This window comes from Sinocyclocheilus rhinocerous, unplaced genomic scaffold (assembly GCF_001515625.1).
Source record: "Sinocyclocheilus rhinocerous isolate Xijiao unplaced genomic scaffold, SAMN03320098_v1.1 scaffold1085, whole genome shotgun sequence".
Taxonomy (NCBI): Eukaryota; Metazoa; Chordata; class Actinopteri; order Cypriniformes; family Cyprinidae; genus Sinocyclocheilus; species Sinocyclocheilus rhinocerous.
Window position 1 is genome coordinate 711,494 of NW_015659401.1, and position 12,379 is coordinate 723,872.

The 12,379-nt window shown below is 36.4% G+C and overlaps 1 protein-coding gene across 1 annotated transcript in view; it reads right to left on the minus strand.

Moving 5' to 3' along the window:
• Positions 1-12,010, minus strand: part of LOC107723810 (elongation of very long chain fatty acids protein 6-like) — a 16,202-nt gene extending 4,192 nt beyond the window's left edge. Inside the window, exons 1-3 of the mRNA XM_016532507.1 lie at positions 11,711-12,010; positions 2,272-2,403; positions 1,180-1,331 (exon numbers count right to left, since the gene is read on the minus strand). Coding sequence (XP_016387993.1) covers positions 1,180-1,331; positions 2,272-2,403; positions 11,711-11,793 — 367 coding nt within the window. The 5' untranslated portion in view covers positions 11,794-12,010. The remainder of the gene's footprint in view (positions 1-1,179; positions 1,332-2,271; positions 2,404-11,710) is intronic.
• Between the last annotated feature and the right edge of the window lie 369 nt (positions 12,011-12,379).

Below are 12,379 nucleotides of genomic sequence, written 5' to 3' on the forward strand. Positions count from 1 at the left end.
ACATCATTTTGTGTGTAATTCTCCATTTATGCGACGCGAAAGAGTACTCGCGCGCTGTGAGACGCGCTTTCTGTGTGTGTATGCTTCAGTGTCTGCGCTCAGAAAACCGGACCGAATTGAGTTCTCTCTTGCGTCGTCAGATTTATCCATATGTCTGCTCTTCTCGTACTCCCACATATTGACATTTTCGAACGTTTTATGCGACGTGCAGCAAGTGTATGTTAGCTTATGTCCCGCTGGTTCACATGTACGCATCTAACCCCCGAAGGTCGAACCACACAGCAGATTCGTTCTGAATGAATCTCTTCCCAAATCGTCCCTCCCTAACATTTTCGTCTCGTTTTTATTCGTTGTCGAAAATGTCAGTAGATTTACGACATAGTTTTTGTCATTCAAAAAGAGTTTTAGTTCGTTATCGTCTCTCGTCAAAACAGACAATTCGACATAATTTTGTGTGTAATTCTCCGTTCATGCGACGCAAAAGAGTACTCGCACGCTGTGAGACGCGCTTTCTGTGTGTGTATGCTTCAGTGTCTGCACTCTGAAAACCGGACCGAATTGAGTTCTCTCTTGCGTCGTCAGATTTATCCATATGTCTGCTCTTCTCGTACTCCCACATATTGACATTTTCGAACGTTTTATGCGACGTGCAGCAAGTGTATGTTAGCTTATGTCCCGCTGGTTCACATGTACGCATCTAACCCCCGAAGGTCGAACCACACAGCAGATTCGTTCTGAATGAATCTCTTCCCAAATCGTCCCTCCCTAACATTTTCGTCTCGTTTTTATTCGTTGTCGAAAATGTCAGTAGATTTACGACATAGTTTTTGTCATTCAAAAAGAGTTTTAGTTCGTTATCGTCTCTGTCGTTGGTGAAAAACATGTTGACAAATTATTCGTCAACAAAATTAACACTGCAACATTATGTACAGTATAAAAATGTATGTTCATTTTGAGATTTTGTAAAAACTACATGTAAAGGTGTTATTAAATATGTGTTATTAACGATAAACTCTTGCAAAATTAAATATTCAAAACTGACAAATGAGAAAATTTTGTTATAACAAATATTGACCGGTATGACAGCAATATATTGTGCATTCCTACTTACAATATATAAAATGGCTTGAGTCTTAACCTATGAAACTGAAATAGAATGAGACATACATATAATCTCACCTAGTTCAGGTGCCTTGCTGAGGACAAAAGCATAGGCCCAGAACTTGCTGACTGGTCCGTTGTAGAAACTCTGATCGCACACTGACTGCTTTAGGCCTTTGGTCATCAAGATGTTCATCATGTAGCCTCCAGTTCTGATGGCACCAAATATACTGAAGAAGGAGGTGCAACAAAACAAAAGAGACATTTTGAATCAGATACAACTGACTTTTTAAATGGTATATACTTTATTTATCTGTTAGGACTCATAGCATTACTAATAAGGATAACTATGCTTTATTTTATTCAGCTGTAAAGCTGCTTTGACACAACCAGTATGGTATAAAACGCTTTACAAAAAAAGGTAACTTGACTTTATTTTTATTGGGTGTGCTTATTTATTGACACTTTACATTGTGTGGCTGGAAAGTTACTCAGCCCTCAGGTTCCAGTTTTAGGTTTCGTATAATGGCTGCCAAAGGTTGGATCATGTGATAAACCTAGAAGTGCGATATAGTACTTATCGCCACACATAGAAGAGTGGGATATGTTATATCTTTTTACAAGTTAGATGACATGTTGAGGTGCAAGATCAATACGAAATTATATATGCAGGCCTCTTATGTACCATATATGCAGGTCTTTATGAAGTAACTTGGAACGAGGAAGTGGCTTGTTTTTCTGGCTATAATGCACACCATTAATCTGCTAAAACATGAAACAATTTATAAATGCGCAGTATTCATTACAGTGTGTTATGTGCAAAATCACTTTAAACACAAAGTGCACATCAAAGAAATGTGAAGTGTCTTTCCATTCTGACTGATTTAATTATTTTAAACTATAATCTGTTAGCAAACTGCTTTTATCTTGCGCTGCCATTGCATTACGATGTCAGATTGAATGGTCCATCAAAGCTTTAGAAATATCTCTATTAATAATGGCCTACGTGGGTTATTACTTTACATACTATTTATTTACATGTTACGTTTATATTTCCATCACTCATAGCACTGCAGTGTGTTAATTAAGCAAATATGTTTTAGCATTAAGATATACCCTTAAACATTTGCATGCAAGACCTATGACCCATTTACCTATAGACATATTTACCTGAAGGCTGCAAGTGTTAAAGACCATAGTACTAAAGGTTTCCTCAATTCAAACTTCTCCCTTTGTTTCATTACATGACGCCCTCCAAGTATGCAGGCAGCGTAGAGCGCAGAGAAGAGGAAGGACTTCTTCCTGTAAGGAATGTTAAGGAAAAATTTGTAAAATACAAAGAAAACTTCACTTCAGCCTTCAGCGTGACCATCTGCTCACAACATCTTTTTAGTCATTTTGATGAATTTACCGTTTTTATTTTTTACATAAATGATTGAGGTTTAAATTTGGGGCTGATTTCTTGCTGTAATGAAAACTATTCCAGGTCAGAATACATCAGTATTTTTAATATTTTATTTATTTAAAAAATATCAGAACCAACCATGAAACCTATATGCTGTAAGTTGTCATATGCTTTTATCCAAACTATATATTCATATGCATGTACACATTTTGTTATTTCTTAATGTCTTTTATGCTCACTGAAGGATGCATTTGATCATAAATACAGTAAAAAAAACAGTAATACTGTGAAATAATTTAGCCCTTACTCCAGTCTTCAGTGTCACATCCTGCTTTAGAAATCATTCTGTAATATGCTGATCTGCTGCTCAAGAAACATTTCTTATTAAGCAACTGTTTTCAACAGTAATATTAATATTTTTGTGGAAACCCTGATTCTTTAATGAATAGAAAGTTCAAAAGAACAACATTTATTTTAAATAGAAAATAGGAATGCATCAGGAAAAATCAGGAATGCATTTTATTTCTTCCCTGAATTATGCCATGTTTTGTATGGAAACACACATCCTCCATATTACATAGTCAAATTTGCAGACTTTGCATATGGTGAAACAACCACCTGCAAACTGGTCCTGCGACAATTCTGACTATATTATACTGCAGTTATGTAGCTGTTAAAAAAGCAGCAGTAAACCCAGAGCTTTTTCCAGCTCACAATTCCAGTCTTAAAAATGTGCATAGGTTTATAGTGTGTACTCTGTAAAAACAAATACCTGTAGGATGTGTTAAGGTTTTTAGCTATATACGCCTCAGAATGTAATCCATTTGGCTTAGCAACTTTGTCCAAATGCGTCAAACATTACATAAATATGCAATGGTTTCTTAAATCATATATTCATCACTTATCTGTTGCCAAAATGAAATAAACTGTTGTTGGAGCTTTTCATCACAAACAGCTTATTGGGCTTATTTTGACAGCTTGTGATGCTTTTAGGCTCTCATAATATCTGGCAGCGCTGTACTGCATTTATCTGATAGCTGGAAATATTCACCGTGCAGTCTAATTCAATTTTAAATGCACTGGGTGTGATTGCTTACACTAACAGGCCCATTTTCTTCACAGTGCCAGCTAGCAGGAAGTTTGAACTTGAGAAAACAGCTGGCAGCAAGATGCTGCTATTGTAATCTAACTTCTGTGTTTGTATGTCATTATGTATCGTGCCAGAACCAAACGTTAGACGCAGCAAGGGGTTGGGAATTTTTTATTTATTATTATTTTAATTTAATTTTTTTTTATATTCAGTATACCTCTTCATTTAAAGTTTTTTTTTTTTTTTATTAGTCAGAGGGAACATCGTTTTGACCAAAAAGCCATTGCAGCCTAATTAAAAGCTTTTTGACATAATGAACTAAAGAAGTATACTTAATTTTCATTTATATGATTTGTGCACCCATAAAAAATAAGCAGCAATATTTCCTAACACTACCAAAAAGTTTGTGATCTGTAAGATTTATTTTGTATTATATTGACCAAGGCTACAGTAATAATGTGAAATATTATTACAATTTAAAATATATATATATTTTAAAATGTAATTTATTCCTGTGATGGCAAAACAAAATTCTCAGCAGCCATTACTCCGGTCTTCAGTGTCACATGATCCTTCAGAAATCATTAAAATATGCTGATTTAATGCTTAAGAATATTTTTTTTACTATTATCAATGTTGAAAACTGTTTTTTCTGTTTAATATTTTTTGTGGTATTAAAACATGACAATCTTTAGAAAACATATGTAATAAAAAGTGCATTAAATCAATGTTTAATTTAGATGCAGTAAAGAAATGAAGAAACTGCCAGTTTAGAACATGCAAGGTTATTTATTTTAAGATGGGTTTCTGAGCTGTGCTGCAGTCAATGACAAAACAGCATCACTGCCTTTTCATTAGTGCCTTATCCCAATGTAGACATGTTTTGGGGAGGACTTCAAATATCCTGCTAGAGGAGTGAGTGGCGTATGCCACACGAATGCAGCAAAGTCCTGCCTTTGTACTGACCATCCAATGGCGATGCAAGAGAGTATTCCCATCAGGCCTTGTTAATATGTCAGTAAAGCAGAGATAGTGGAGCTTTCATATAATGCAATGAAAATGATCCAGAAAAAGGTAGTAGGAGAGACATATCCTAAACAACAAATATTTGATATACACCTAACATATTCAGGTCCTGCGTCATCAACTTCCAGTAAGTAGGTCTATGTATTGCAAAACCATCAAGTCCTTGAATTCTTCATCTGCGTTTTTGTCTATGCTCTCATTTTTCCAGCTGAGAGCATCAGACATGTAGTGGACAGACTGATGGTGAAGCTACCTGCAAGGGCTCACATCTGGCCCAAGCTGTTTAAGCTAGAAGTGCTTCCCAAGTCATTTAGAGCAGCTAAATAAACAGATTTTGCAGCCTAATAGCAGTTTTAGACTAATGACGATATAGCAGAATCTATTCTGCTAGATTCAGCGATTTTTAACCAAACGCAACACAATTTTGGAAAAGTGCAGGATGGTAGAATTCACTGTACAAGCACAGAAAAGAGTTTCTGTAAGAGCAAAACCTCGATGTAAGGACATGCAAATGCATTTTTTTTTGGATTCCATGTCAAAGGAATAGTTCACCCATAAATGAAAATATGCTGAAAATGTGCTCACCCTTGGGCCATCCAATATGAAGATGAGTTTGCTTCTTCATCGGAACAGATTTGGAGAAATGTAAGATTACATCACTTGCTCACCAGTGGTTCCTCTGCAGTGAATGGGTGCCGTCAGAATAAGAGTCCAAACAGCTGCTAAAAACATCACAGTAATCCACAAGTAATCCACATGACTCCAGAATGTCAATTAGCGGCTTGTGAAGCGAGAAGCTGCATGTTTGTAATAAAATGATCATTAAAACATTTTAACCATTGCTTCTGAATAAAATACAAGTTCTCTATTCATAATATTGGTTTCTCCAGTGAAAAAGAATCAAGAGAGAAATAGCCACAGATCAATCACTGTTTTCAAGTGAAAACAGTCCAAAATAGTTCTAAACAAACATGTTGGTGGATTTTGATGTGAGAAGACAACAAGGGATGGACTTTTTCACTGGAGGAAGCATTATTTGGAAGTTTTTATGGACTGTTTTTTTAGCCAGAAGGGACAGTTTAAAGTTACAACATATTGAAGATGGATTTGTTTCTTACATGCAGCTTTTCATTTCACAAGATGTTAATTGATAGACTGGAATCATGTGGATTACTTGTGGATTATTGCGACGTTTTTATCAACTGTTTGGACTCTCATTCTGACGGCAACCATTCGCTGCAGAAGATCCACTGGTGAGCAAGTGATGTAATGCTACATTTCTCCAAATCATCTTGGATGGCTTGAGGATGAGTACATTTTAAGCAATTTTTTTTTTTTTAATTTTGGGCTGAATTACTACTTTAAGATGAAAAATATGTATTTTTAAATTATTCTTTTTCTAGCTAAACAGTTTCTGGCTAAGTGCGATAACATGGCCAAGACTAAACAAACCAGTGGCTGATGTTATAATTTGTGACATGGTGGAAAGGGCTTTAGCCAGAGGTATTTGTTTACTCTCCAAACATCAAATGCAATCTCTTCTTCAGCATTGAAAATAGAATCAAGGTGACTGCTCTTTCAGAGATCAAATTTTGAAATGCATTTTTTGTCATTGTTGTGGTTGAGTTGTGGTGGGTGGCAAAGGCTTTAAGTTTTGTCAAAGACCTTTTAGACGTGTCAGCTGAAGGTTGCAGGAAAAGCAAATCTTATTTATAAATATAATCTCTCAAGCTCAGTGGCGTGGTGTAGTAAAGTGACTGTCTGCATAAATAAGATTGTATTAAATAACATTTATTGCAGGGACAATGGTTTGTGGTGACCGGAAACTCTACTATGTATCTCTATTATGAAGGCCTGGCAGTCTGTGCGGAAATCAGTCCACTTTTATTTATCCACAGTATTTTTGTGTCCGCTTGTGCCTTTATTTTGAGAGACAGACTCTTACAATGAGAGCTCATTAAAGAAACTTTTGGACAGTGCTGCATAGTGAGGATAGAGGATAAAAGTACACCCAGATTATAGAGATGACCTGTGGCTATCTTCACAACCTGAGGTTAATTCTCTCTGGTCAAGCCAGACCAACACAACACATGGCACATTGCATAAGCTATGGCAGCTCTGTCTTATTGATCTTCGCTGAGATGTTCTGCCAATCAAAAAACAAATATTAGTAACCAAAGAAAAACAAAACAACAACAACGTATGTAAGTTTCAGTTCTGTATTCTATACAGCAGTTTAAACCTATTAATTCATAGTAACTTTTTATTTATAATAAAATATAATTTTTATTTAAACTTAGAGATAATATAAATGAAAAATGTATATTTCTTATGAATGTATTTATTTATTTATTTAAAATGGCAAGAACAGATGCCAATATTGGCCGTCTGTCTAGCAGGTATGACTCAGCACTGTCAAATATGAATGAACTAATTTTAGTAAAGTCATGTTTTACATAACACGTACATGACCTGTAAAACACACGTCCACGTTTATTGCTACATATGCTGAATATATGAGCACCGGCACAGCCATTGAAATGCAGAAGTACCTGTTGGAGTGAGAATTTTAAGATTTGAAACGCTGAAAAAATTGCTACATATTTTCACGAGGCCAATTCCTTTAAAGGAAGTTCTATGTATCCATTTAAGGACTTCTATATCTGTCGAATTTTAAAAGCTTCTGTTACCTATGAAAACACAGGGTGCTTTGAACGTTCAGGTGATTATACCTAAATCTGTATTGCAGCAATCTATTCATATACTCAATACACTCGTATACTATTATATATTACTCTTATTTATTCATATAAAAGATCTTTTCTTCACAGACAATTAGGCAAATCTATGGTCTGTGTTGAAGCACCTGTGCGCTTGCCTAGCATAAATAATTCAGGAATTGTTTATTAAATGCTGACATTCTGGCCGTTTCTGAATGCCAAGTATGCAAAGTTCGGACTTGCATCCTTGGTAGTTCGGACTTTGCAAGTTCGACGGATGGGAAGACACAAGTCTGGTAATCCTGCAATGGAACAGCAGCGTACTTGATAACGTCACTCAGCTCACCTTGGCTACTCTGGTTATTCTCACTGTATGTATATTTACAATAAAATGAAATATGATATCAAACACCACTGCCTCTTTTTGTTTTTATTTAAACATATTAATAGCCACGGAAATGTGGTTCAGGCAACACGTACATACATTACAATAAAACAAAATATGGCATCAAACACTACTGCCTCTTTTTGTTTTTTATTTAAATGTATAAATAGCCACAAAAATGTGGTGGAGGCAACGCGTACATACTTTGATTACCTTCACTCACTGTATGTATACTTATGACAAAACGAAATATAAAACACAACCACATATAAAACAATATATATATATATATATATATAAAACATTAATATATGGTTCAGGTAATATGTGCATATATACTCTGATTATCTTCACTGTATGTATAAATAAGATGAAATCTGACATAAAACACAACGCTGCCTCTCTTTGTTGAATATCAGTTTTAATGAACAATAATAGTCATTAAACGTATAAGTCTAAAATATAAGATGCTTATATAATAGGAAATAAAGCAAAACAGTCAAATGTATGCTACAGACAAAAGTCAATGCTGTACGGCAGTAGATACATTTATAAAGTTATGAAACTAAACTTTGTGCATCTAGCCAAAACATATACCTAAAATGAATTATATCTCATGTTTAACCACTACAGAGCCATCAGAGCCAGCAGCAAATGTCAGAATGACTAGCCGAGGTAAGGCTGCTCTCGTCGGGATACTGAGCACCCGGTGATTGCCTGGTGCTCTCACATCTCCTAAATCGGCAAAGCAAATTTTCAAATAGACGTTATCGTTATAAATAAACTGCAGATTTTAGTTTTAAACAACTACATTCTCACCTGAAAAACTTAAAACTACATTTCATGACATACTAACAGTAATATTTTGAAAATTATGCGGGTTTTCTCCTCCGCCATTAATGCTTGCTGGTTGGTGCGAAATGCATTCTGGGATACCTGGCTGCCTCAAGTTCACACAAGTCACCTCTTGATGCAGCCACGATAAAAGGGGCGGAGCAAGAACACATCTGGGGATTTGAACTGAACTTGGTTAGATGTGAACTCTGAATTGGAACTGATTAGTTAGTTTTACAAGTCCACAAGAACACAAGTACAGACAAGAACGCATATTGAAAAATGGCTTCTGTTTCCCTGATCATCAGGAAGACGTACGAAAGGATCCTGTAGTGTTGCAGTCATTCATCACAGAGCAGAGCATTGGATTATTAAAGTAGAGACATGCGCCTCGCAGTTGCTTTTTAAATCAGAACAGGGGAGGGGTTCTGAAAAATGCTTTTCAAGCAAATGTTTAATCTCTGTGTCTAGCAAAGGAGCCAATGTGAATTACCAGGCTGATCTATGGTCTTAAAAATGCTGAGTAACGGTACAGCTAATTGGTATTTAACACCTTTGTTCACCCCCTCACTCAGCTGAATGAACATTGGCAAAGACTTGGGTTGTTAGAAATCTTAGATTTTCATTTCCACACTCAAATTTAGCAGCTTGTTAGGGTTTTTAACGCACTGATCTTTATGGAGCGACTACAACATGCTATAGAAATAGAGCATCTGAAATTCCATTACAAAAAGAGGGCATGTATTTTGTAGATCAGGTACTCTGATACAAATAAAGTGCAAATAAAGATGAGCATTACACTCAAATAGAATTAAAAAAACTGTTGTGGCTATGAGATGAATAAAATTGAAAGGTGGAACTGGAACAGTAAAAAAAAAAAAAAATGGGAGGGCTATTATCACAATCTTACTCATAAAATGTGACTACAATAATGTATTGTGAAACCACAGGACTTGTGACGGTTGTAAGCTAATACATGGAGGGAAGTGTGGTTACAAGCCTGTGCTGAATTGATTAATTCATGACTTATGTTGCATGATTTGAGTTATTGGTTGACCTGAAGTGTCAGATTCCTGTCAATAAATGTGTCTCCGGTTTATTTATTTTTTTGTCTTACAGTGATAAATTCACTCAAAAATGAAATAATAATAATTTTAAAAAATCGTAATTAACTACTCTCACATTGTTCCAAGATGTTACAACTTAATTCTGTGGAACACAAAAGGAGGGGCCAGGCAAAATGACAGTAACCATTCATTATCACTGCATCTTTTTCCATACAATGAAAGTGAATGGTGACTGAGTTTGTCAGTTTCCCTAAAATCATTTTTGGCCTTCCATAGAAGAAAATAAGCATTGGAAAGAGTATGAAAATTTTTTTGAGTGTAAATAATGACTAATAAAAAATTGTAGTGTTTAGGTTAACTATGCCTTTCAATCTGCATTTCAGTGTTATAACCAGTCAAACAGCACATGACAAGATGATTTTCTTTGCGTTGCGTTTTTAAGTAATCAGAAACAGACAGGCTGAATTGATCAACAAAACAATAATTATTAAAGCTCAAACACACGGTACTTTCAAGACAGTAGGTGTTTAACCACACAGGAAGACATATATAGATGATAGATGTGAGCAACCCCGAGAAGTCGGCACAGTGACGCTGAAACGTGATTGGTCAGATGTGTGTCAGCAGACATCAACAACCGCATCCCAATTGTTTAGTTGCTATACTAAACCAGCCTCACTTCACCGTCTCCAAACGCGCCACAGAATTGTAAAAGCGTGAAATTGATCCATAGCGAGTAATCGTGTTGACGTTACCATGTGCAAGATATTTTAAACAAGCGCCACAGTTTCCAAGCAGGGAAACGTGACAAATGCACACTAACCAGCGATGATTTCTGCCATTAACTACAGAATCATGCACAAGCACCTATGTATAGATTAGATTTTATAAAGATCATACACAAAGTCTTCCTATGCAGCGAATCTACAAACGCTTCGCTTGCATGTGTCTGATTCCACATGATTACCTGTATTATGGCGTTCACATTTTGCTACAGAGATTGTGGGCTAAACTAGGATTTGAGCTAGTGATTGGGATGTCCGACTCATTTTCGCGAATCGGTTCTTTTGAACAATTCATTAAAAAAATCCGGTTCAAAACTATTATTTTACGTCATGGCGTGATTGTCACCACGTGGTCCCTGACAAACCGGTGTAGGCCTACTCTAACGTTTCAATAAAACCATATCCGTGTTTATATATTCCTGTTTATTAGGTTTTTAATTATTTATTTTTTTTTATCAACAAGTGCGTTTATTAATGCTAGATAATGCTATTTTGCATGAGTAACTGTCACAAAATGAAGTCGGCAACACATGTTGTATATGTAGCCTAACATTTCTGCTTGTTGTACCTTGTAGTCCCATTAGTTAAACAATTCACCCAAATCAGTTCGTATCTCAGAACGAATCAGAACGAATGTTCGGAGGAGAAAGACTCGATTAGTTGTAGACTCCAGAACCGCTCGGATCAATTCAGTCCGATTCGTCCGATTTTGTGAACCCGTTCAACCGATTTATTGGAAAGATCCGACTCTAAAAGAACGATTCTTTCCCGAATCGGATATCGCTACTTTGGCCAAGCTATTTAAGACTGGATAAACACCGATTTTAAAACACACACATTTAGTTTTGTTTACGAAAAAAATCGTGTGTTTTTCAAATAAAGGTTTGCGTAAGATATTAACCCGTGCGGCATCCTAGAGATGAAAGCTCCAAATGTCACGAAGGGCACAAGCAGAGCATCACCTTGAATTTGATTAGAGTGCAGCGATGCTTCAAATATAGCATCGCTCATTATATGTAGATCATTTGTGATATTAAATAGAACACAATGCTGAAACAATATTGTTGAGTCTCGAGGGGGGGAATCACACAGTGCATCGTGGTCTGGATGGTACCTGCCAGTGACTTTCAAGAGCCCCCTGACGGTGTTTAAGCATTTGGCTTAATGCATGGTTCAAATGTTTAATATGCTAGTCAGTCGGTGAAAAACAAGTCTATCGGATGAACGGCTTTGTTGGCATCATAGCTGTGATTATTATGGTCCAGCTTTTTTTTATCATGCATCAGAGCTACTGTACCAGTTTTCCTGCATCCATCGAATGGCTTCATCTTCATTGAATTGCCTCTCGAATTCGTATTCTTGCAAAGCCAGCACCGACATGTTCTCCCGTCCTTTAAACGCTCACTGTAGAACGTTAGCCTTTCTTTGGCGACTAAATGAGTTCAGTTTCACGGATTTCCTGTCTATGTCTCGCAGGCTCAGCTCCAGCCTTGCCCTCGCATCGCTCTTGCCACCCCAGCACACTCGTTTAGTTGTTCTCGAATGTCAGCCTATTTGACTCTCAGCCCGTACCGGCATACGCCATCCTCTCTTCTGAGGAAGAGGAGCGCGCGGTCCTAATGCCGTAGCGCAGAGCGATGCATCCTCCTGAGCTGTCGTCATCCCAGACAGCGGTGACCTTTGGCATACATTCGTAAACGATGCGTTTTTCACCACTTTCGGTCGATGGTCACACTGGGCAGTCTTTATTTGTGGAAATAAATCAGCTAACTAACACAAGCCTAACATATTTCTCATGTCAAAACCAATCCATCATCTGCAGGGGTTTCTAACAGACTCTCACGCAGATTCTCTAACATTTTATTTATGACTAACTAATGTAGCACTATTAAAAATATTTAATAGGCTATATATATATATATATATATATATATAATTTTTCACAAATTATGAGAATTACATGTGT